Source organism: Vulpes vulpes, chromosome 9 (assembly GCF_048418805.1).
Source record: "Vulpes vulpes isolate BD-2025 chromosome 9, VulVul3, whole genome shotgun sequence".
In the NCBI taxonomy this organism is placed as follows: Eukaryota; Metazoa; Chordata; class Mammalia; order Carnivora; family Canidae; genus Vulpes; species Vulpes vulpes.
The window spans coordinates 88,436,943-88,464,322 of NC_132788.1; the positions used below are offsets into that span (position 1 = coordinate 88,436,943).

The 27,380-nt window shown below is 40.0% G+C and overlaps 1 protein-coding gene across 2 annotated transcripts in view; it reads right to left on the reverse strand.

Annotated features, from left to right (window-relative positions):
- CACNA2D3 (calcium voltage-gated channel auxiliary subunit alpha2delta 3) overlaps positions 1 to 27,380 on the reverse strand; it is an 833,608-nt gene that overhangs the window by 229,774 nt on the left and 576,454 nt on the right. Inside the window, exon 14 of one of the 2 annotated variants that reach the window (XM_072720752.1) lies at positions 5,179 to 5,196. The exons of the other annotated variant lie outside the window; for it this stretch is intronic. Within the exon in view, the coding sequence (XP_072576853.1) occupies positions 5,179 to 5,196 (18 nt within the window). The remainder of the gene's footprint in view (positions 1 to 5,178; positions 5,197 to 27,380) is intronic. 2 annotated transcript variants of the gene reach the window in all.

The window sequence follows — 27,380 nt, forward strand, 5'->3', positions numbered from 1 at the left end:
TTATTATAAAGTCCTGTGAAAGCTTCAGTATATATGAAAATGGGATGAAACTTAAACATTTTTTCCTGATATATAAGTAACCACATATTATGAGGTTTTAAAAACTTAACCACTTAGCTTTTTCAAACAAGAAATGCAAACACCATCCTGCTTCTGAATGGAACTCCATGGTCCCCCATCAATCCACATGAGGCTTACACTGGAGTTCTTGTGTGCTGTTCTATCAGCCATCCTGCCATTGGGAAGCCATGCACTTTGAATCTGAGGGGTTTGCATTTCTATATTTATGGTCTCAAACACAGAGCTGGATAGGGCCATGGGAGAGGGGTTGGCCAAGACTCACATGGATATGAAACTGGCCAAATATACCTTCTTCGTCAGCTGTCCTGGACTGCCAGGGATACACCCACACAGTGGGCCATGGGAAAGCTGAAGTGACTAGACTTGCTCTGGTTTCTGCTTCCCTGGCCTTATTCACAAAACAGATCTATTAATTCGAGTGGCAGCCTGAGTTCAAGTGGCTGCTACCATCTTACAGACTCAGTGTAGTCAATCTTAACAGCCCCAACTTGGGAATGCATATAAAAGATGCCTGTACTTTTTCTCATAAAACAGTAAATGATAAGGGGGGTAAAAACAGGGTTATCAAAACAAGATATAATAATTCACACACAAAGCCAGTAAAGGTAAAAGCAAATGAGTCATAAACCAGAACCAAATGTAAATAGTTACCACCTCTAGTTTTGTACTTCATTTGCATGGATTTCACCGGTATATAACTGTAATGGAACACTAAAATCACTAGACCTACAGTTCTATGAAAACAGCAGCTTTGCAAACTTTCAATTTTCTATCTTCAATGACGATTAATTCAACATTTCAAAGTACAGAAGTTAAATGAGGCGAAGAATGATAAATGATGCCCATGATCGCTGAAATCTGATTACCCAGAGATAAGAACAGGCCAGATTCTACTTGCACAAGTTTGGACCTAAAGCATGAGACAAATGAAAGAAAGAAGAGGGGAAAAAAAGTAAAAGGGGAAGAAAAACTTTAGGGAAATGAATGCTTCCATTTATCCCTCCTAAATATAATATAAACAAGGACACAAAGAAAATGCAAATGGATTCAGGATCCCATGGACACTCAGGGGGGGATATTAATAAACCAGTTCCATCCTGAAAGAAAACCCCCAAATCGACCTCCATTTAAGAAGCTAATTTATGCACTCCTGAGTCCTCATACAAGTTAAGCAGCACAGAATATCACAGCAGGCGTAGAACAACAGATCTTGAGCCCTGCTGTGTTTGCTCAAGAAGGCAAGTTAGCTATTCCTAACAGGAAACAAAACATGTAGTCAGGCTATTAAACAGGGATCGTTTTGCCATACTGTGCAGTCCTGAATGCATCAATTGCTGTCCCAAACAGGATTAAAGATGTGGTTTTCTTTAACTCTGGTTTTGGGAAAAATGCTTATGCTGCTCAGAATTCTCAGACTGATATTAACTAATCTAGTGCCGGGCAAGAAAGAGCACTTTTGAAACTTTCACGAAACACTCTCTGACAAAGAGTGACAAAGTTGTGTCAAGGCAGTGCAAAATAAAGGCAAGGGGGTACCGATGGGTGAAGAGTTAACCCACATACACAGCCAAATTTGGAATTCCCCCAAGAGTATTTTTGCCTTTAAGTATTCCAGGCCCCCACTCTACAGTGATTAATCATGCAGTGAACAACTGATATTTCTTTCTTATAGACAAAATCCACCTGAGTGAATAAGCAGTTTGAAAAAAATGGACTATTCTTCCAATGAACAACAATTGCAAATGTTTCTGGGTAATTCTGCTGTGTTATTATTATAAAATGGGATCTCCTCAATATTTTTGTAGAAGTTAAGAAGTACTATATAAGGGGAAAAAAGGGCAACTTTCCTTGCATATGGATCTTTCTTCATTGTTCAATTCAAGGACAATCAATCCGCTGGAGAAAGTGGTTCAATTTCCACTGTAAAGAACAGATTTGTGATGGCTAGAGGGCATCAGATCTGTATTGCTACATAGTTTTTAACCAAAACTTCAGGACACTTCCCTGCCTTCGGTGAAAATATTTAATACAGATTGGGCATATCACCAGTTGGTACTTGTCTCAATGTAATATCAAGAGTTGAAATTTATAGATTCTATAAATGATCTTACAGGTGCTTAAGAATCACAGGAGAAACAAAAAGAAACTCTTTTTGCAAACTGTTCTTCTAGAAAATAGTCATAAGCTAGAAGATAAGTTTTGAAAGACCCTCAAAATATCAGAATTATGAAAACCATAACCTCTAGCCAACAATCATTAATGACTACCATACATATGAGGGACACCCAAATGGGACATTTTTAGTGATAGATCAGCTAAGCGATTAAAGTAAGCATGTTTATAGAGACATAAGTATTTAAAATATTTATGGAGAAAACAGTTGCAGATGATACAAAGAGGGATTCCAACAAAAACACAGCACAAATGCAGACACCATATGGTCCAATGTATGCACCCATGACCTCATGTGAAAAGCAGGCCAAAGATGTAAACAGCTGGAGGTGCCTCCTTTTTACCCCCTGAACAAGAAACTCTTGGGTTTGGAAGGGGCTCATTATAATCATGTCCATGGCTGGGTGAAATCTCTGGGTAACGTCAAAGGCTTTGGGAAGAAATCTCTCAAAACAATTGTTCCTGGAAGCCTTTGTTTTGTTAGGGTTTCAAGCCCACTCTGCATTTCCTTCTGACTCCGTGTAAAAGGTGAAGTCAGGTAATGCAGAGTATTTAATGAAATAGAGGAGCATCACATATCTTCCTAGTTCTTTTGTCATCTCCTGATTATTTACTAGGCTTGAGTCAGAACCACAAAACACTTTGGAGGCCCCAGACCATCACATCACATAGGATATTCTAATTTGCTCTCTTAACCTGCTGCTCTAGAGCATCAGAAGCCAAGACAAACAAATGGTAGTAGAATCTCTTAAAGTTTTGTGAGTGTCTAGTTTATGTCAGGTTCTGTGCTAGGCATAAGTAAGAGAAATAACTCTCATAACAAAACTGGAAAACTAGTCTATTGTTCTTGTTAAACAAAAGGAACCCTAAAGCTTAGAGAAGTTAATTAATGGTCACAAATGGATGGAGGCTAGGATGCAAACCCCCCCCTCCCCCATAATCCTTTGCTAGTCAAGCAGCAAGACAATGTGTTTGAGGGGAGCTGATACTCTTAAAAACCTTATCTTTCTTAAAGCAGAGTCTTCTGCAAGAGTCATTGAAGTAATGCTTGGGATGGAGAGGGGAGAGCATGAGGGCACAGGTACTCATACATCAGCAGCTGAGACTAGCTGCCCTGAGGGAGGGTGTCTTCCACCTGCAGTGTGACTCTTCAGCTGCCTTCACCTTCTAACCCAGATACCCAAGGTTTATATTTAAACTCCTTCTCCAAAGAACTGAATTGGCCAGAAATGACTCCAAGAAGTTCTGAAACCATTTTATGCAGGGCTCTTAATAATTTTTAAGGTAAATACCTTTCTCTATTTCAATAAGAAGACGATTTGTAGCCATGGTGAGAAATAGGAGGGAAGAGCTATTCCTTGTGATATGGGGCTGCACAGTGAGTCCTTGGGCAGTCAGTCCAGCATCTTTTGGAAAGGCACTGGGGCATCCTCCTCAATTACAAACTTTCTATTTGCAGGGCATGTGATGTGAATGACAGAAGGAAAGAGGGCAGGGAGTGAAGTGCTATTGAAGAACCATGTGTCCCAGCAACCTTTGGTCTTACCATATTCTGTGTGGGTTTGTTTTGAATCTTGGTTTAAAATTCCACGGCTGATGGCACCTAAAATTCATGAGGAATCTTCTACAACAGAATGCTTCTGTATATGGATCGTGGAAATTTGATGAAGAAATGCCAGGAAGTTGAGGCCGGTCTAGTTTTAGGCACTAAATTTGTTAAGTCTCTTTACAAAGAAATTTCAAATGCGGGCAATTAAGAAAGCATGACCTGTTAAAGATGCCAATCCTTCCAGATAATGTGAAATTTTGACCATATATTTACTCTGGAAGCTGTTGTTCTACTCAAATACTTTAACTTTTAATGAAGTGTTCAGTCTTTTTGTGATGGCACTCAAGTGTAATCAAACATTACCACAAGCCAAGTCACACACTAGCATGTCTCGCCTTGTTTAAATATCTCAAATATATTTGAGTAATTGTGTAATGATTTCTAGGCCTCTGGTTGTCCATATGGTCTGAACAGACTGTCTTTTGTAGAGCAGTTGTGCTATCTCTCTCAACAGGAAGGAATCAAATCATCTTTGCTCCAAACTGGAAAGCTTGGGAGGTACTGCTTACATTTTGGGGAGGTGCCTTACCTCAACTCTTGAAACAAAACCAACCCACATCTGGCCCCCAGAAATCACTGTGTCTTCTGGAAATCTTGCTTGTGTTTGTGAAATATCCCAGAATAAGTCAGCAGGCATCATGTGTCATGTTTTCTTCCATAACTGTCCTTAGGATACAATGACATGCCATGGGGACAACACAGCAAAGCCAGCATGGCAATCACATGGAATCTTACTGGACAGAGAACAGTCTACATGGTGAAACCAGATCATCTCAGACAGACAATGAGGACCAGTGAAAGGGTCTGACATTGGCAAGAACTTTGCTCTAATGCTCTCCAGGTGGTACAGGCGATGAGACAAGCAAACGAGCTATTGATTTTGCAATTAATGAAATCCATGGGGAGTCTTCAGAGATTTGGCTTAAGAGCCCAGAATCTATACACTTAGTCACTGGGCCTTACAAATTATTCACATTAGCTGCATCCCTAGGAAAGTACCTCAGGGAAGACCTGGAATGCTATGTTTGAAGGATTGTGCTAAACTTACTCTTTGAGAATTCTTAGTAAAATGGTTGGGTACAGAGCTGCCCTCAAACTGTCCATAAGAAGGTTCTTTGATGGGACAAACTGGGCAGGGAGACAGTGGACAGATGAATTTGTTGGCCTTTCTGCTCCTGCCCAACCTCAAGTTTTTGAAGTTTTAAGAGGGAAAACCATTTCACTGGTCATGAACAGTACTGAATGCACAAAATCATGGAGACATGCACAATTTACAAGTTCTGGGGATGACTGCAATGTGATGGAAAAGAGTTTACCTTTTGTGCCTGAGGGAGCTGAAAAATAACAGGAAAACAAAACAAAAAGAAAAGAAAAAAAGCAATCATTACCTAAAAAGTCAAGATTAATTGTAAAACTTCATTTGGTCACCACTGGCAAATGGAAAAACCAAAACTGGGAGAAAAAGAGGGAAATAAAACTAAAGCCAAGTCATTTCCCCAAATTAAGCTATGGTGTTGATCATTCAACCTGCTGTCTGAATCTGTAGGATCAACAGATAATCTGTGAGCACATGTTTTGGGAATCACCATGCCTGTGCAGGCAGTTTGGCAACTTCCTGCAGTGCTAGACCTGAGTTTCTTCTCTTCTGCAGTCCCAAACACACATTTCCAAGGCCCAATTCCTCCTTCTTGCATGCCAATGGTTTCCTAGTGGAGAAGGACTGCCTAGAGACATTTGGCATTGTCAAAACCGGGGAGGGGAGGGGAGGGAGCCAGAGCTCTTGGCTTCTTGTGGGTAGACACCAGGGATGCTGCTAAACATCTTATAGTGCACGAAATAGCCCTCACAAAAAAGAATTATTCAGCCCACATGTTGATTGTGCCCAAGGTTGAGAAACCTTTCTGTATATAAAGGTAAGACCATTAGAAAAATGTTCTGTTTTTAAAGTCAATTTTTCTTGCTTTGTAGCACATTAACTGTTCTCTTTATTGGTGGTTAAGGAAGCATGCACAAGGATTTGTGCACTTGAAGTAAAGCTGATACTCTAAGAGCAACGAAAAGACAGTCAGTTAATCCATAAAATAAGACATAATAGCTTTCCAAATGGTACAGGCAAGAAACTGAAATTATAGGTATATGGGAAAAGATGAACATTTATGGGACATACTTGTCTATTTTTCAACATTGAGATTATTAGGCTGTGGTTTAATGCCACTGTATTTGTGACTGCCATTAGAGCATGTGATGTTTTGAAAAGCATTTTTCCACTCTGAAATAGAAATTACATTATCTATGTATTAAATACCAAATCTAGGAGTTACATCATTTTCAAGACTTAATTCCCATCATAGAGACTAACATTTATTGTGTGTGAGCTTGTCACCAGGCACTGTTTTGAGCTTTTTATTTGCAATGTCCCACCAATAAAAGCAACCCAGTACTAGATACCCTTATTACCCATTTTACAGATGGAAAATAAAATGGAACCTGGAGGATAAGTAATTATATACTGTCCCATAGATAATAAATTGTAGAGCTGGGTTGCCTGACTTTAGAATGTGCAAATTCAACCAACTCACACAATAAAGGCCATGAATGCTAGGAAATTAGACAGCAGACTTTTCTCTCTGTCTCTCTAGAGCTTATAACATTGGAAGTGCCAGAAGATGCAAGACCACTAAACCAGAAATCCTAGGGTCTCATTTGAACCTTTTGCCTTTCCCATTCATTTAACCCTGGGAAGAATGCACTCTTTATCTGCACTAAGATCAGGGCTTCCTAAAGCCCTGTACCTGTGGATAGAGCCCAGCAAAGGACAGAAGGTATAGACCCAAACCAACAAGATGTCTTGGATCTCAGAGACATCTACAGAATAATTGGAAGTATATCCATGAAAAGCAGGCCCAACCTCTCCAACACTCATTTTTCAAGCAATTTTATCCCCAAAGGTCTCCCAATTTAAGGAAACAGGAATAGTACAAGCATACTTTTCTTATTCTTTTATCCTACTTATGGTTATGGTGACCAGTATTCAATAAGGAAGCTTATGAGTTCCTCCAGTGCTTCTTAAAGAGTTCAGAAAATATGTATTAAAAGGTGAGAAATTGAACCTAAAATGAGGGATCCCTTCAAGTAAAGTCTCTTGAATATTAAATATTTTTTCATATGACATAAAAGAAACCTTAGAGACATGAACATTAAGGGAATGATAAATGCACATTTCCTTAGGAAAGCATTTGTGTTGAATCACAGCTTGTCATATGAAATGCATGGGGGGCCCAGCGAATTACAAATGTTTGATGAACTGTAAAATAAATACCAAGGTTCAGCCCTGCACACACTGCTGGACTTGACAGGCCTCTGAAAGGGGAGCTACCCTTTCTTTCTTTCTGGAAGCTTCATCTCAGTTGAGCAGGAAACACCTCTTTTTGACTCATCCATTTAAGCACAAGAGAAGGAAAATGAGAGACTAGGACTTTGTGGTGATGTCCTTAGTTTAACACTGTCCTCAAACTCTCCACAAAACATATATTTTCCTCAAGAAATAACTCATGAGAACAAAGAGCCACTTTCCTATTGGTGCCTTGAAGGAAGAGAAATTATAGCTTGCAGTGCCCTCAACAGGTTGGACCTGAGAAGGAGCTTCAGAATAGAACCCAGCAAATTTAGATTAGATCATTAGCAGCCACAGATGCTACTACTTGGGAGTCAGCTCCCCTGACGATACATCATCCCCCCCAACAGTCACAAACTATACGCATGCCTGAGCTGGGAATCTGACCAGCCAGTTACTTGAGGCCTCTGGCTGGAGTCTTGAGGCACGTGCCTTCCAGCCTTTGGCCAGATGCTTGTCTGTAAAAAGGGATGGTGGAGGGAGGGCTGGGAAATGGGCCAAATCTGGGATGGCCAATAGATTTCGCCTTGAGAGCCAAGTCTGACTGATTAGTAATGGCTGTCTGGAGGGCCATGTTGAGGAGGATTCTGAAGTTATGTCTGAGTTTTGTTGGAAAGAATGTAAGAGCCAAATAGCAATGTCCTTTGGGGGCTAAAAACTAAGGAATGGCAAACCATATCCCTGGACACGATGATCTCTCAAGGTCTTCCTGCACTTTTTCTTTGTAGTTCTGAGTACATCTACGATTTGTATGCCGATATTTGCTTAATGTCTCTCCCCTGCTTGGTCAAAAGCACCATCAAAGCATGAGGGTATTTACCCTCTATGCAAGTCTTTAAGAAGTTCTCTAAGCTGTGCCTGTAACTGGTGTCCTCCTTGTTAAAGAAGGTACCCTGTTTCTAGGTTATGTTTAAGGCAGATGCTAGGGAAAGAGAATCGGGGTAACTGCCTTGAATCCACATTACCTCCACAAACACACCGTGTTGATAATCCAAGCTGACAGCTTTCAAGAGAAAAAGAAATCTCTCTGCCAGAAGGATGGACATGAACTCTTGGATTCCCACATGCCTGGTGTGGGTGTCTATATATGTACCGACTGTCTCACTAACCCATGGATTCACATGAAAGCAGCCTGGGAACTTCTCATCATGTGGCCTATGGTGAGGCAACATCTCTTTTGAAAAAGCCACCTTGTTAGGCATTGTCAACCAGCCTCCAAGTCTCTGGATCTGTTTCTTCACTTACTACATAAGGGTCTACACTGGTAGCTTCAGTTTCCTTCCAGGCTAAACACACCCAAGGTGTATGATTCTGTATCCAACTGTGCAAACCCTCCAGTTGAAGGAAGGAAGGAAGGAAGGAAGGAAGGAAGGAAGGAAGGAAGGAAGGAAGGAAGGAAGGAAGTGGTATGCTCCAGGCTTCTATATTCCTAGAGAAAAGCTGGGTCCTGAATGCATCCATGAGATACCTGGCATGCAAATGTGGAAAAAGTGTCTTTCAAAAGAGAATGAAGGAGAGGAAAGGTGATGAAGCTGAAGATGACAGCACAAGCCACTCTGTAAGGGACACTCTCAATGGACCAGGTATTTGAGCAATTGTTCACCTTGCACAATGTTGGTCCTCCTCACAGTGGACCTCCAGGTTAGAATTCCCTGGTTGACAGATGAGGAAACAGATAACATTTAGAACAGCTAAGTACCTGGCCTAGGCCACTTAGCTGGGAAATGCTTGACCTGAGGGTCAAAGTCAAGTCTCTCTGAAGCTCCACTTCTGTTTTATCCATCAGGCTCAAAGTGCTGCTCCTCATGCAGACCAAGGGCTTGAGCACCAACCCAAGCTCCTGATGGACTTGGGGACTTCTCAGGCTGTTCTGTCTGGGCATATGCCATACTGGAAAGGGGACCAAGAAGTTCTGGCACCACCCCTTCTGAGAGAGTTTGTATGGAGACGGAAAATCCAGCTTACCACTTTTCTCAGCGTGTGGTGCATGATGTAACCACATAGCATAAATATTTACCATGTCCTCTCCTGTCACAGACATTTACGCTTGTTCTTTCCTCATACTGGAAGTCTCCCTTGTGCCCCTCCTTGTGGCGCACCTAGCAAATGCCTACTTCTCTGGTCAGTTGTCATTGCCTCAAAGAAGCCTTGTCTGACCTCTTGCATCATGTGCCCTCTCACATGCCCTCATAATACCACATGCGTCCCATTCATGGTATGGTTACTCCCTCTTGCATTAACTGCTTTTCCTATTTTGGTAATAGAAACCAAACTTTTAGCCAGGGTCAGCTAACTGACCCTCTTAGAGCTTGGTGTGCCTAAATGATTCAGTCATGGTCAATGAGATATCCATGGATGTGGCTTTTCCAGAGAGTGTTCTTAAAAGGACTCCCTCCACTCCATCCTGCTGCCAGTAAGGTAGATGTGATGGCTGGTTCTGTAGCAGTCATTCTGAACTATGAGGTTATTTTGAGGATGGAAACCACACATTAGGCTGGTGAAGACAGCAGTAAAGACAGGCAAACATAACAGCTATGGCCAGCTATCTACCATTCTAACTGCTTCACTTCTATCAACTTAATCAAAACTCACAGGAACCTTATTAGGTAAATTCTATTATTGCCCCAGTTTTGCAGATGATGGAACTACAAGGTCACATGGCCAGAAAGCAGCAAAGACAGAATTTGAGAAAGGTGGCCAATAGGAAGGGCAGTGAATATTCCAAATAAGAAATAATGGAGAACTGAATCAGGGTGCTTGTGGTGGAGGTGGCAGGCAGTGGTATGACCTTAGATCTATTTCAGAGTAGAGACAGTGGAGACTGAAATGGTAATATGTAAGAAGGAGACATCACAAGCGCCTCCAAGGGTTTTGATCCACGCAAATGCAAAAATGGAAGAGCCATTTACCGAAAAGAGGAAGGCAAAAGGAGGAGAATATTTGAGGAAAGCAATTGAGTTGAGTTTTGTCTGCAATTGACAGTTTTAGGGTGCCTCTTAGATTTGCAGGCAGAGGTGTAGGGTGGGCAATGTGGTCAATGTCAGTATGCCAATAAGGTCACTCAGAGAGTGCATGGAGAAAGAAGAGAGTCTGTGCCAGGGACAGAACAGGAATATCTCACCAGGTAGAGGTCTGTGAGTCTAAAGGAGCCAGTCAAAAGAGCAGTGAAGAGCCAGGGGGGAGGTAGGAGATCAGAGAGTGCTCTGAGTCCCTAAAGCTAAATAAAGGTTCTTCAAAGTGAGATAGTACCTCCAGCAAGGGAAGGGAGCCCTTTTGTTTTAACTTTTGTTATTCATTTCATTTCTATCTCAGATTTCTGCACAGAGTCATGGAGCAATGGAGGGGATGTCCATCCATCACTCTCGCTCAATGAAGTTCCAGAGTTGAATGGACTCCTTTTCAAAAATAAAACTCCAATTAAAGATCTATTGATCAAAACAACACATTTCACTATGAAATATGTAAAGACCAAATGGGAAACAAAGTATTTTCCTGCCAACTGTGTAAAACAAAAAAAAGCCTGGCCTACATATGTTTATTCCATTTTGTAAAACTGGCCCTTTGCCTCAAGCCTTATGAATGAGAGATAAATCCCTGCTTGCTGCAAAGTTTCCTTGTGTTCATTTATTTTTCTTGTGCATGTTTGCATTTATAATCTTCCATTCTTCTCCATTAAGCAATTTGGATAAAGATCCCTATTCCTCTTATATATCAGAGGAAGTTCTGCTAATTGGCTCAAACTCTAAAACCAGCACATCAAGCACAGAAGGTCTCTGATGAGCTAAGATTTGGCAGTGTAGTTTCTGTCCCACATCCATCTACTTCCGCCACCACATGCCAAGCCACCATGGTTGCTCTTCGTCTCCTCACTTTGACTCCTCCCCCCAGTCCTGTCTCTATACTGCGTCCAGAATAATCGAAACATATAAACCTGGTACTTTGCCAGTGCTCACTTGCCTCAAAGGCTTTGTATGGCTATTTTATCTGATTGGCTAATGCTCTGTCCCCTGCCCAAGTCAATTCCCTAATGCTGCCTACAAGCCTGGCCTTACCGATTCTTACCCATCTGTCAGATTTCAGCTCTGGTGGCATCTACTCTGACTGAAGTCCCTATCTCAACCGAGTGTCTTTCTATAGCATCATTTAGTTTTTTCCTCTCTTAGCATACATCACCTTCTGTAATCTTCTTATTTTTTAATTACTTCTCCACATAAGAATTTAAGAGTCATCCAGGGCCCACATCTATTGTATTCATTGTTTTATCATTAGGGACTACACCTGTTCTATATCTGGCCCTTGTTAATCATTCAGGACATATTTGTTGGGGTTATAGAGGAAGGGAGGGAGGGAGGAAGGAAGGAAGGAAGGAAGGAAGGAAGGAAGGAAGGAAGGAAAGAAGAAAGGAAAGAAGGAAGAAAGGAGAAAGGAAATGGAGGAAGGAGGGAAGGAGGGAGGGTTGTGGGAGAGGGAAAAGGAGAGAAGGAAAAGAAGCAGGAAGGAAGGGATGAAGAGGGGAGAGCCTTAGAGTCTGGTAGACCAGGTTTCAAATCCTATGTCTACCACTTACTGTGAGGATGTGGACAATAAAAAAAATAATCTCTGAGCTCAGATTTCTCATCTGCAAAACCAATAGTAACACTATAGCAAGGGATTAATGCGAGGATTATGTGAGATAAATACCTGCTGAGAACCTACAACAGCCCTTGGCCCATAATAGTTGTTGTTTTTACCCCTTGACCTTGTAACCTCCGGAGTTTTCAGAGTTGTCCCTAACCTTACAATGTATGAGAGATTATACCAACAACCAAGTACCTCGTGATCCATAAATAGGCCCACAGACCTGGAATCAGGTGTCTGGATAGCCTGGATAAGTTGTCTTAGGCAGTATGGGACTTTTACAATGGATATGTGTCTGTTTTCATCATAAGCACTTTCCTTTTGTAGTAGTTCCTATGTTTTGGCTAAGGCTTTGCTATAAGCCCCTTGATGTGGACAGTGCCAAGACCTAAGCCAACCAACTCATCACTCTCCTCTGGCCATAGCAACTGGCTCAGAGTGGACATGTGACCCAAACGAATCTAATGAGAACTTTTATAGAAGTCACCAATAATCACATCCCTTTCCTCATTTCTCTTCTTTTCCCTTTGCTCTCTGAAGTAGAGTCGGAGAGGATGCACCTCTGGGAACAGTTCGCCAAATGGGGCCTAAGAGTAAAGCCAACACTATGAAAGGTGTGAAGTTAGAGAGGCAGAACTCAGTGCCAATGGTGTCATTTGGGCCCCACATCCATCCATGGGACTTAGCTTCTAGTGGCTTCCAGCTTAGTAGGAGCCATGGGGACATCCTGAGTGAACTGAGTTCTCATTATTCCCACAGATACTTGTAGCTGGTCATCTCTGGTATACACCATGGCTGCTCACAACTAGATATTACCTGTCTAGATCAAGGGATTCATTAGAAATTTCCATATTGTTTGCTCAATTTCAAAAACACTGAGGAGAAATGTCCTCAAAAGATTTCCAATGGCTATGGGAAATTTCCTCACAAAACACAGGGTATCCTATTTTGGTCCTTATGACAATGTTAAATGAGTCAAGAGACAAGAGTGTGTCTTTGTCATTGTCGTGCTCCTCAGAATCTCCTCCTAGCCTGGCTTTTATTCAGTCTACTTCCTCTACTTCTTCCTCCTTCTCTTCCTCCTTAAATGTGGGCACCTTGTTGCTCATTCTACAATCCTTCATTGATGCTACCTGTCTAGTCTCATGGTTCAACTAACCCTTGTTCATGGTGGTGATGGCAGTGTGGGGGCAGGGGTATGGAAAGCAGGAGAGCAGTGGTTGAGGTAGACAACCCTGCAGACCGGAAGACAAGAATAAAAACTGGGTCAACAAAAGAAAATAAACAGAACTGATTTTTCTACTCTAAAATTATTCACGTCCTCATTGGAATTTTTTTTTCATATCCGAGAAGTCTTTCAAGCTTTGTTAGAAAGACTCACAGGCAGAATGGTTATCTCTGTACTCCAAATTCTCTTGCTTTTATCATTTTTAGTGTTATCTTATCTGACCACATACAGTTTATTAATGATTTCTCAACATCTAGTTTGGGGTACAGATAGAACTTTAACTTTTTTTTCCAACAGTATGTTTAAAAGCAAGAAAAATATGGATAGAAGGACCTTTCTTTGCAACATACTTGCTTTTTAAAGTGTTTCTTTAAAACAAAAATCGTATCAGCAATGCATATTCCTTGTAGAAAATCAGATATCAAAGAGAGGCAAAAGGAGACATTTAAGGCCAATTATGACAAGAACATCCATTTTTTTCCCCTAACACCGACTGTTGTTCTCAGTTAATATTATGTTAAATGACTGCACAGTATTCCATTATTCGAATATATGATAAATCACTTATGAACTATCTAGGCTGTATTCTCCTTGTCACTAAAGTAAATGACTGCAATAAACATCCTTGTAGTGTGCACATGTTTGTAATAAACATCTTTGTAGTAAAACTGTTGCACATACTCTCAACTTTTCAAGAAGTGAGTTATTAGTTGAAGGGCATTGCATATTTCAGTCCATGTGGCTTTCTAGAATGCTGTCCTAATTTACACTCTGAGCAGGATTCCATGTTCACTTTTCAATGTTCACTTCACCACCCTTAAGTCAGCACTATGTATTGTCATCTTAAAAAATCTTCCAGTAATTTTTAAAGGTTAGATTACATGGATTAAATATTTCCAGTCCAAATGAGTTAAAGACAGAGGATATTCAATTTTAAAATCCCTGAATGGCCAAAGGGTTAGCTCTGTTGTGGGTCTCCAGAGAACACTGTCCTGCTTACTGCAGACTAGCACCTCCAGGTTATTTAGTAGAAAATTGATAACTAAAGGTCAGATTTTTCAAACTTAATTTTGGATAAAAAAGACCTGGTATTTTTGTTGCAGCAGTAGAGCCCTGCCTAGATGAAAAACAAGCATGCATAAATTATTCACTTGATGGCAGACATTTTGGGGGATGCTGGAAAATGTGGATTATTAATGGGCAGGCCAGAACAATTCTCACATTACATATAGCTAAGGACTATCAGCTGGGGGAAAGCCCCAGACATTTTGCTTGTTATAATGTTCTAAAAATTCTCACAATAAGAAGTCATTTCTCATCAGGCTTGAACTCTGCATTGTATTGGAAAAATAAGTTTCCAATTAAAATTGTCATTCTTCAGCTTTATTTTGTGTGGTCATCTTGCTGAAAAATTATCTGGAGTTCTGGCAATGTGGGGGAGCCCAAGGTTCTATCAGTTTCCTGTGAGAACATGGATTGGTAGAATCGAAAGGGAATTTGGCAAAGTCCAGATAAAACCACCACCATGATGCATCTGTATTTCCTGTTTGAAAACCACATTGGTCCACATGGCAGTCCAGGGATCAGTGTAGATTAAGGAGGATCTGATAGGGAAGGAAGCTCTTTTTTGCAGGATTCATTTTGGAAATATCTAAACAGGATGCAAACCCACTCAGACCTTCTCCTGAACTCCCATCCTACCAGTGTCACTTTTCAACATTGTGACTGCTTCCAGTTGGATACTCTAAGCTGCTGGTTTTAATTAAAACTTAATTTGCAAAAATGTTTCATAATTTATGCATGTCATATAATTCCTCTGAGACTATGAACTTGGAGCCAACTCAGGGCCATATAAGGAGACATTGTACTGAGAAGGTGGGGGGAGGAAAGGGATGTAGGAGGAGAAGTACCAACAGGGGTGCAACAGAGGAAGGTACTGATACTTTCTTTCAGCTTTCCATCACCTGGATCTGCAGCCATCTGGGAGAGACACGGACCTTGATGTCTGGAAGGAGAGAGCCCATTTGGCAGGTCACAGACACAGAGACCCAGAAGGGTCAGCAGTGGCGAGAATTGTCCTCCAAGGAAGGTCTTACCAGGGGAGATGATGAGCCAAAGAACTTGAAACCCTCCAAAAGAGATGAATGGGTTCCCACTCTCTCCACAAAAGGAGACATTGAAAACCCACAGAGGAAAATTAATGAAAACTCAAGAGTTTGCAATGAAACCATTACTTCACTCAACAGATGTCTTCCAAGAGGAGAGTTTGCAGGGATCTGCCAAACTGTTGAACCACAAAGAAATCTGTGTAGCAACTTAACTAGAAATATTGGGCCTGTAAGAAAGATGACCAGAAAGACCCTACCTTCAATGCACATCCTTTGTTAATTATAAAGTGAATGAATCTCCAGTCACCCTCCATGTCTGCAGTGGAAAAAAAAATCTATATAGACAGAAAATATCAAAAGGGCCAAAAAAAAAAAAAAAGTACACATGTATTCTGCATACTCAAAAAGGATGGGCCACAGTGTCAGTGCTATACTTTTTAGTGGCCAACCTGGTAAGTTACACGTTTCACAGCAGATGATCTCTATCTCTACACTATAACTTAAAGGTCCTTCCATTTCCTGCTGCCTATGGAAAACATTATAACCTATTAAGAAAAAGCAAGAGACTATCTTGTCTATCTGCCAAGTTTATCTATCAAGTTTGTATCTTCCAGAAGTGAACACAGTAAGTAACTTTTGAGGGTAAAGGTGTGAGCTGTGGGGGACAGATAATCCTCTGTGGATGTTCAGATTAGGAGATCCTTCAGGAAACCCCATACACACTCTGTGATTCTTGTCTGTGATTGCAGTTTACAAGTTTTCTTCTATGAAAAATCTATTAACATTTCCTTCCCTTACATATTGGTTTCACCTTGGCCCATCAATGAATATATTTTATGTTCACCTGGAAAGAGAAAGAACTGCCAAAGCCATGTGTTGAACAAGTTCTTCTATGCACCTGAGCACTTTGCAAGTCAAGACTGGATGTCATTTACTAACAATGAAAACGTGCACATGCTGAGTGCTTACTTTAAGCCAGGCCAAGAGTTAAGGCCTCTGAATGCATCCTCATGAGAAATTCCCACATAACTCTAGGGACTAGATCTAGTCATTTATATCCCAAAGATGGGGAAACTAAGATTGACTCCAAATCTTGTTTTTGACCACATAGGATAAACAAGTCACATGATCCAATTAGTTTTTTTCTAAAAATTTCGAATAATCTGTTAATGGATAATGAGAGGAACACAATATAAAACTAAAAATTAAGTGGTCTACTAGTAGAACAGAAGGGAGCTGCTGTTCTAACCTGCTGACACATGGACTACTAGAAGACTACTTTGGGCTTGTTTTGGTCATGTAGAAAGGAGACCTATTAATATGCTAGAACTGCTGACCCCTCAAAATACATTTTGCTCTCCATCCTCCAAATCTGGTGTTTGGCAATCCTTAAGCACGCTTTGCCAAACACATGTTCCTATAATTTTGAAGTCCATGTGTATTTACAGTGAAGTTTTTCTCATGGTCTTGATTAGTTTATAATTAAATCATAAAACAGAGTAACTCTTATCAAATATCTTTATTTCCTAGTGCCTTTTTTTTTCTATTACAGGATTTTCTTTCTCTTAGTTAAGAAAGTCAGGTCTTACCAGTGACACTTGGTCCCAAATCTCAAAGAGGCTAATAAAGTTCTGAAGTTCACATTAAAACATATACTTCTGACAGAATCCAAATGCCAAAACCTGAGCTTTTCATATTGAATTCTTAAGTTAGGTAACATGATCAAGGAATAAAGAAAGAGGCATAAATAAGGCCATCTTACAATTAAACTGACTTAGTATAGTATTACATTTCAATAAAAACTATCTCAAGTCATATCCAGTAAATTGTCACTGTCTTAAAAAGTTTTTTTTTTAAAAAAGATGATTATTATTCTCTGGTAACAGTAATCTAAACTCAATGTTTGTTAATCTTGAATAGGAATAAATAAATGAAACAATGTAATTAAGTAATCTTGATGATAAAACAAACTAACCAATTAATCAACTTTTATTTCTAAATTTCTACTGTGGTCACGATAGCATAACTAGTATTGGATTAGCCCTTTTGACACAAACAGGTAAATAAGTGGACAGGATACACACAAAAAAATTCCTTTGATTTTGGTCAACAATCAACACAGACTTCACTTCCTAGAAGGGCAAAAAAGCAAAGTGAGACTCATGATCACTCCAATACTCTGCCTGGAAGCAGTTACAAGATCTTAGAGTAGGGAGGTTGAGCCCATGAAAAGCCTAGTTGTTGTGCTGAATTGAGGAGGAATTAATCAGAGTTTATAGAGGCTGAGGTGGCTGAAATTTTAAAGATAGAACACTGAAGAGAGAAAGTTAAACAAAGAAAGAGTGCCAGAAACTTACAGGGAGGTCTTCCTGAGTTTTTGGTTTAACACTAAAATGACTATGTGTAGGGTGGGACTCCACAGGACTGGTGAGTAAAGCACAATTACAGAGGCAGTGATGGGGTGGGAGGGGAACTTCAATAAAGCTGAAAGCCAAAAAAAAAAAAAAAAATCTATTAGGCTTAAACTATGGCTGGGAATTTACAAGTTCCAACCAGTTAGAATAGAATTTTCTGTTAAAGACCTGGAACATTTGGTAGGAACTCCAGAAAGGTTGTTCCTTGGATTAGAACTAAACTAGCCATAGACTGAAAGACACACCTGCTTAACCAAAGCTTAAAACCAAGCATGTAAAGGGCCAAGCTCATACATAAGTAAATTCCCTGGCTGCCAGAATAGAACTCAACACTCTTTAAAGGAAGACAACAAACCCAGACACTTACCACAATGCCCACAATCATGATGTCATTATATCCAACAGCTAATAAAAAAACTGCTATATACAGAAACAGGAAAATGTGACTCTTAAGAAGGAAAACAATCAATCAATAGAAATATAGCCAGAAATGATGCAAGTAGAAACCATGACTTCAAATCAGTTGTTAAATATGTAATCAAGGATTTAAAGGAAAAGTTGAATATTATGAAGGCAAGACTGAAAACTAAAAACAAATGCCAAAACCAAGTAAAAATAAAAACCATATAAAACCCCTAGAATTGAAAAGGCCAGAGATGGATGGTATTGCACTTTAGACATTTCAGAAGGAAAGATCAGTGAACCTAAAGATATAGCAATGGAAGTAACTGAAATTGAAAGAGAGAGAGAGAGAAATTCAAAGAGAATTTTAGTAGCCAGTAGGAAAATATCAAGCAGATGAATATATATGTGATTAAAATTCCAAAATCATGTGCAGTGGATGAGGGACCGAAAAGAAATGAAAACAGATTGGTTACACAACTCAAATTTGATGAAATTTATAAATATGCCAATCCAAGAATCTTAATAAACCTCAAGCAAGATAAATACATACTAAAAAACCAATACCAAGGTACAGCATTGTTGAAAATCAATCATAAAATCTTAAAGCAATCAATAAGATAAAATACACATGTATAGTGCAAAGGTAAGAATTATCATTGACCCTCACCAGAAACAATGCAAGCCAAATGATAACAGAACCACTGGTTTAAAGTAATGAAAAAAAAATGTACATCTAAAATTCTATATCCAGTGAAAATATCCCTCCAAAGAAGGTGAAACAAAACACTTCAGACAAAAAAAAAAAAAAAAAAAAAAAAAAAAACTGAGGGAATTCACTGTCAGTGGAGTTGCACTTTAGAAAAGATTTTTTTTAAAAAATTTTCAGGCTGAAGGAAAATGATTCCAGATGCAAGCTTGATTCTATACAAAAGAATAAATAGGACCAGAAATGGAAACTATGTGGGTAAACATTGAGATTTTTTCCTCACTTTTTAATTAACTATTTTAAGCAAAATAAAAACAATGTATTATGTGGGGTTTATAATATATGTAGGAGTAAAAAGTATAATAATAGTAGCACGTAGGATGGAAAGAGAGCATGGAGTAAACTGTTTTAAGTTACTTGCATTATGAGAAAGGGAGACTGAAAAGTTGAAGATGCAAATTGTTACATTAGAACAATCAACCAAAGGGCACAACTAAGAGGTATAGCTTAGCCAATAGGCCAATAGTGGAGATAAAGTGGTTGGGGCACCAACCTCCCATGCAGTCAGAAATTCACATGTAACTTTTGACTACCCAGAAACTTAAATACAAATTGGCTACTGTTGACTAGAAACCTTAAAAATAACATAAACCGTTGATTAACATGTATTTTGTACACTATGTGCATTATATTCTGTATTCTTAAAATAAAGAAAGCTAGAGAAAAGAAAATGTTATTAAGAAAATCATAAGGAAGGGAAAATACATTTATAGCACTATACTGTATTTATTGGAAAAAATCTGCATATAAGTGGACCTATGCGGTTCAAACATATATTGTTCAGTGGGTGTGTGTACCCGCAAAAACATATATAATACATATACTTGTTTATGGCAATATGGTAAAGTTAAATAAAAAAGAAAAATAAGAGAACAGATTAGACAGCTATTTCTAAACAATATGGTGGACTTAAAACCAAACAATAGAGACAATTACTTTAAATGTAAATGGAAAAATGGTGCCTGGGTAGCTCAGTCGGTTAAGCACCTTACTCAATTTCAGCTCAGATCATGATCTCAGGGTCATGAGATCAAGCCTTGAGCTGGGTACTGTGCTCAGCAGGAAGTCGGCTTGAGATTCTCTCTCTCCCTTTTCCTCCGTCTGTTCCCCCTCCACCCCACATGCTCTCTCTCAAACAAATCTTCAAAAAATGTAAGTGGATTAAATATACTATTTAAAAAGTAGAAACTATCAGATTGGATAGAAAGAAAAAGAAATCCAATTATATTTTGCCTACAAAAATACCTTTTACGTAAAAAGAAATGTGGGTTAAAGGTTAAAGAAATGGAAATATATACCAAATTTATACCAATATAAATAAAACAATATAAAACAATAATCACAGAAAGTTGGGTGGCTATATTAATATCAAACAAAATAGACTTCAAGACAAAGAATATTATAAGAGATAAATAAAAATAGTTTATAATAATAAAATGGTCCATTCCTCAAGAAGAATAATGTCTGCTCCTAGTAATAGAGCTTCAAAATACATGATGCAAAAATTGGCAGAATCAAAAACTGAAACAGATAAATTCAGAATTTTCATTGGTGATTTCAACAAGCCTCTCAGCAATTGATAAAACACCTAGGCAGAAGTCAGTAAAGATATAGAAGACATGAACAGCATTATCACACAATGTCACCCCAATGATATTTCTAGAACAATATGCACAGTATCTGCAGAATATACATTCTTTTCAAGTATAAATATGAAATATTCACCAAGAAAGTCTATATGCTGGGCTATAAAACAAGTGTCAGGAAATAAAATTATTGAAATAATAGGATATATTCTCTGAACACAAGAGAATCAAATTAGAAATCTGTAACTAATATATCTAGTAAAATCTGGAAGTATTTGGAAAATAGCACTTTTCTAAACAACCAATGCATCACAAAATCTGCTTATCACAAGCAGTATTAGAAAATATTTTGAACTCAATAAAAGTGAAAACGCAACTATCAAAAGTTGTGAGATGTGGCTAAACTAGTTCTTAGAAACATATAGTTTTAAATGCTTATAATAGAAAAGGAGAAATGTGTACTATCAATAGTCAAAGCTCTACCTTAAGAAACTAGAAAAAGATCAAATTAAATACAATATAATGAGAGGAAAATTTAAAAAACTAAAAAATTAGAGCAAAAAACAATGTGACAGAAAATGAACAAACAAAAGAATAGAACTGGTAAAACCAAAAGCTGGTTCTTTGAAAATATCCCTTAAGTTTAAAAATGTATATCCAGACTAATAACAAATTGTCAGTATCAGGAATGAAATGGGGGATATCACCATAGATCCTAAATACATAAGAGAATATTATGAACATCCTTTTGCTAATAAATTCAATAACTTATATGTAGTAGACAAATTCCTTAAAAAAAAACAAGTGAGCACAATTAATATAAGAAATAGAAAACCTAAAAAGCCCTAGATCTGTAAAAGAAAATGAATTTGGAATTAAAAACTTCCCCACAAAGAAAGGTCTGGGCGCAAATTTCATTAGTGAATGCTAACAATATTCACAGAAAAATCAAGCAATCTTACACAAACTTTTTAATAAGATATGGAAGGAAATACTTTTTTTAAAAGATTTTATTTATTTATTCATGAGATACACAGAGAGAAAGGCAGAGGGAGAAGCAGGCTCCATGCAGGAAGCCCAATGTGGGACTCGATCCCAGGACTCCGGGATCACTCCCTGAGCCAAAGGCAGACTCTCAGCTGCTGAACTACCCAGGGGTCCCAAGAAGGAAATATTTCTTAAACCATTTTTTTAGGTGGCTGTTATCAAAACTTGGCAAATTACAAAAATATGAAACAACCACCACCACCAAACCACAGACTGATATCCTTTGTGAACACAGAAGCAAAGATCCAGCAATATACAAAAAGAAGAAAAGATCTTGACCAACAGTGTTTATTACGGGAAGGCAAAGTTATGATGATATTCTTGTAATAGATATCAATCAATATAATCTGCCACATATGCAAGATTGCATTTTCCGAAGTGGGCCATAACTACACCTCCCACACCCCAGTTACTTACAGGGTAATGCTGACACTCCTATGAAGTCTATGTGCCCACGCTTTTGTGACTGCCTCAATAGAGAGTATGGGATAAATGGTACCATGTGACTTTCAAGGATAGATTATAAACATATCATGCACTTCTCCTTTGCTCTGGAAACCCAGCCACCATGTTGTAAGGTAGCTCAAACCAGCCCACGCGAGGCAACCACATGGAAAGACAATGTTGGTGTGGTCAGTATAGGTATCCTGCAGACAGCTCACCTGGGGTCCTAGCTTACAGCCAATATTAGCCACCTGACATGTGAATAAAGATATTTCTGGGTAATAGTCCTAGCCACTGAGCTACCCTTATCGTTGAGTCTTCACAGTGAGAACCCCAGATGTTGTGGAGTAGAGGTAAGACAGCCTTGATTTTCCTGTCCAGATTCCTGCTCACAGCATGTGTGAACATATGAAAGTAATTGTTTCACACCATTATGTTTGAGGGTGTTCAGTAAGCAACAGTAGTAACAGGAAGTAAATATCATCACCCCTGTATTACAAAAGAGGACCCTGTGCCTCACGAGAGTGATCAGAACAAGCTAGTGTGGGTAGTGAGTGACAAAGTTGGGGTATCAACCCAAGTTTCTCTCAAAGACACTGCATGCCCTGATCTAGACAAAAGGCGTCTTGAGTGTGGTATTATGCCATTTACCAGGGCTCTAGCACAGGGCTAGCAGAGGCTTTGGTGCCATCTTCACAAAATGATGCTCTGTCCCCAGTAACTCTACTTCTCTCAGGAAGACATTTGAGGTCAGGGTTTGGTATGTATGGGTCACACAGCCAAAACTGTCTCACTATGAAACCTTTCCCAAAGATATGTTCCCAATGTCTACATGTGCAAAGCTCAAGTAGCTCAATCAGCCATGAATTCTGGGCATTTATACAAGAGATGGTTGAAACACGAGCTTAAGGAACTCTTGCCAAACAGCTGCAAAGAGTACAGGAAGTAAAGGAATAAAACCTGTTACAGCCTTGGCTCCCACTGCAGTGCAGCACAGGAGATATCGGGGGTTAACCAGCAAATATTTATGATAACAGGACAAATATAATTGACTCATTTCCTTCCCAGAAAAATGACTGCACTCCGAACAGTTAAGATCGGTTGGCATTTTTTATTTTCTGTTGCCTTCTCCTCTGTTCCTCTCCATCGCCACCAGTCCTCTTCCCCTTTGTACAAACATCAGTTTATTCCCCACAGAGATAAAAGTCCTCCATCACCAGACTCGAACAAAAATCTCCATAGATGGAGAAGTAAGTAGCACAATTTGCTTAGATTCACAGACTGTTAGATCTAGAAGGGCACTGGATACAACAGCAGCTTTCTGGCTGAACAAAAGCTGTCCTCTCTTTCGGTAATGGCACTTGGACCTGCCTAGGAGACAAAATCCATCCCCTATTGTCTGGTCTTGTGGTGGGTTGTGGGGGAGAGGACTCTGCCCTCATGTGCTTGAAGCCTGAGAGTCAGCACCAGGGCCTTAACTAGAACCAAAAAGAATGAGATTTCTTTCTTCTGAGGACATGGGGCTCCCCCAGTAAGATGTAAACCTGGAGCTGTTGGTGACCGTCTTGACAACACAAGGGGATGTCTCACCTGCGAATAAAGCCACACAGAGGAAAACAGTGCAGAGATGGTGAGAGGCAGATTTCTAACAGCAACTGGACACCTAGATCCAGTCTTGCCTGAAGAGATTACACATCAACAGCACTTCAGTTTTTTTTTTAAAGATTTTATTTATTGAGAGAGAGAGAGAGAGAGAGAGAGAGAGAGAGAGGCAGAGACAGAGGCAAAGAGAGAAGCAGGCTCTATGCAGGGAGCCTGTCATGGGACTCGATCCCGGGACTCCAGGATCATGCCCTGGGCTGAAGGCAGCGCTAAACCACGGAGCCACCCGGGCTGCCCTAGCACTTCAGTTTTATGATTGAAGAGATTCTTCTTAATCATGTAAGTCTGGCTGAGCTGGATTTCTGTCACAGTTAAAGAGACTTGATTCACTAAAACAGCATTTTACCGGTCTGTGGAGCCCCAAAATTCCGTGGAACCAGAGACATTGATTAACAGGGCTGTTGACCCTAATTTAGTCAGAGCTGCTCTTTATTTTTCAGGTTATGGCTATTATTATTTCATTTAAATAAAAGAATTTGGGGATTCCTGGGTGGCTCAGTGGTTTAGTGCCTGCCATTGGCCCAGGGTGCGATCCTGGAGTCCCGGGATCAAGTCTGGCGTCGGGCTCCCGGTGTGGAGCCTGCTCCTCCCTCCTCCTGTGTCTTTGCCTCTCTCTCTCTCTCTCTCTCTGTCTGTCATAAATAAATAAATAAATAAATAAATAAATAAATAAATAAATAAATAAAGTTTTGCTAATTGAGAAGAAAAGAAAAGACAGCTATTCAATTCAACCACCTTAGTTTAGAGGTCCAGAAGACCTGAGTGGCTTTGACAAAGCAAGTTTGTGATGGAAGCATGCCTGGTCTCTATTGATCCACCCAGTACACTCCCCAGTTATCCCCTAAAGCCAAGGCTATTGACACTGCTTGTATCAGCTTTGGATCTTGCTTCTTGGATGGAAGCAGATCTGTGGCTTCCAGGCATTCTGGCATCTGGCATTGGTTGCCTGCACACCCTTGAGTGCAGTGATCCATACCCACCATTCTCTGGGCAGATGACCCAGGTGGCATGCTTCTCAGAGTGCACGATGGACCACAGATTTTCAAGGAACTAACCAGTAAGTGGAAGATAGCCCTATCCTGAAATCGTGGTAGGCTTCATTGGAAGAACCTCCTTAACTACAGTGAATGATGTCACCTATGATAGCACCATGCAGGTGCAATGGTTTTGTATTTTTAAAGATCACAGTATGGGAGAGTTTGGTCAGAATCATCTTTGACTTGTGCTGGGCTCAAGAGGATGTCCTGTATGTTTGCCAGGGAACAAACTCATTTCTGTACCCACTGCCTGTCAGAGTAAAGGGTAGAACTTCTTTTCAGTATTCGAAAATAGTGCTTTGGTTTTTGAAAAGGTTTTTGGAATCTATCATCTTTAAAATTAAAAAAAAATAAAAAGCAAAATCTGGTCACTTTTGAGACAAGTTAATTAAGTCCCATCTGTCTCGATGTGGCTGCCCTCTATTTTGAAGTGGAAAAAAAGAAAGAAAATCCAAACCAGCAATAATGTCCTTTTAATTGAATAAACCAACAGTTTTCTCATTCTAATGAGCATAAACTGCTTACAGAAAAGATTTTATTTAAATTACCCAGAGTGATTACTTTAAATTCACAGTTTGGTTAAAAGCTACAGTCATAAATAATTAATTTTTCTTTTTAAAAGAATTATGCAAATTTAAGCCACGAGGCTAAAAATGGAAAGTGTCTAATCACATGTGAATTGAACTTGGATTTCTCTTCTTTGCTACTTCATCACCACATTTCTGTCTTCCCACCTGCTCTGAATATGAACAATGCCTGTCCTCACTCACCATGGTCTCGGGTGGTTCCTGTGACCCGCTGCCAGTTCTTCATATTCCTATGAAACACTGAGTGAGACCAAGAAATGGGTGAGAACAGCTTCGTGTCGTGCCCCAAATAATGCAATGAGCATGTGAACATTAGCAATTTCCTCGTGATGGAGGGCAAACCGAATCAAGTGATTTGGACATGTTTCCCGAGCATCTATCCTGTGAAGTCACTCTGTTGACTGAGGAGAGCTCGGAGGAGTAAACTCCTCTTTCAGGAACTCCATAGACTATCCATAACAGAAAGTTAAGTGAAGTCTAAATAAAGGGTAAAGACTAGACAGTAAAATCTTCAAGTGTCCAGAGGCAGAGACCAGTTACCGGTGCACAGTGGGCAACACCACAGAAGCTAGGACTCTTGCTTCAGGCGAGGGTTTTCAGGCCTGGCAACTGGAGATTCCACAATCCCTTTCACCTTTATGGCACTGCCTAGTGACACCCCCCCCCCCCCAAGCACAGCCGAGAGAGAAGCCCTGTCTAGTTCATGGGCTGTGGCCGCAGGACAGCAGGCCATACAGGGCAGCTCCTGGAGTTCTTGTGCACAGGAAGTAAGGTGTCAGGGGCTTCCATACTCTGAAGAAGATAGAAGCAGATTCTCGAGGGTGGGAGATGAAGGGGGCAAAGCAAAATTGTGAATGGCAGAGCCAGGCAAAAGGCATTTCTAGCCTCTACCAGATTATCCCCTTAGTTTCATTTGACCATTGGCTACTTTTAAAGCTTGGAAATGCATACCGTTAGGTGGTGCTTGCATGCCCTAGGTCACTATAGTGCCACCACCCCAAACACACTTTCTTTATGCCCAGAGTCCTCCAAGCTTGCTTTACCAGCTGGGCCCCTTCAAACACTTAGGTTGGGCCCCTGGATGATAAATAACATGCGGATGTTACATTGTTGATTTTTAGTAGTAACCCTGCTTTGGCTGCCAGGAAATCAGTCCCTCAGGGGAGAAGGCAGGTCTCTAAGGGAGGATGCTACCTCAGGGATCCCTACAATATTCCAGCAGGGCACAATCTATTTGCATCCCTTTTGTATATGATGAAACTAGAAGCACAGAAGGAAGGGTTAAGCCAACAGTCCCAGATGACACATTTAAGTGGCACAGGGTGTCCGAAGCCAGGTCCATTGGCTCCAGGGCTATGTTCTTAACCGGGATGAGACACCCCTGCCACCTCCATAAGTGGCACAAATACTTTATTAGGAAGGAAAGAGCAGCTATTCCTCACTATGAAAGAAGTTGGACTCTTTCTCCAAAAACTCCATATTGTACTTTGTTTTTGGAGAACAAAGTGGGTGGATGTCAAAGCACAGAGGGACAGGCGCTGATGCTTGACATAGTCTGTGTGCCTTCACTCCCTCAGCCAACGGAACTCTCGGGCCCCAGCTCCATTCACTTTACATGTGACTCAGACTGGCCTTGCTGAATGTGGCCATAATCCGCTTTTGGTTTAGAGGAGCTTTAGAGAAAGCTCTAACAGCTCATATAGCTAGAAGTAAATAGCAATTTAATGACTAATGAGTAAATGAATCAGAGGCACAGATTAAATTTCCATCCAAATAACCATAGGTTTCTCAATTAAGAGGGGAGAAAGCATGCTTGGCAAAACAGTTTGACTTTGGCCATTGCCCTGTGGATTTCTGCAGCCTACTCGCTGAATACAGCAGTGCACACCAGGCTGGGAGAACCTGGGCCGTGGATGTGCTCACAAACTTCCTTCAGGACCACACACAGGATAACTTTACAGTGTCAGGAGTGGTTATTGTAATAGAAATCCAGTATCGCACCGCTCTCTATGTCGAGAGCTACCCAGGATGTTCAGGCTCAAGGTAAATGTATTCACTTTCAAATAACTCACTGGTTTTATCTTAAAATAGTCACATTCTACTGTAGAAAGGACAGTTGTTTGTTTGCTTTTTTAAACAAAGACCACTAATGGATATTTGGGAAAGTTATTGTTGCTTCAATGCCTCTGTTTCCCCTTCTGCAAATGGAGGTAACAGTAGCAC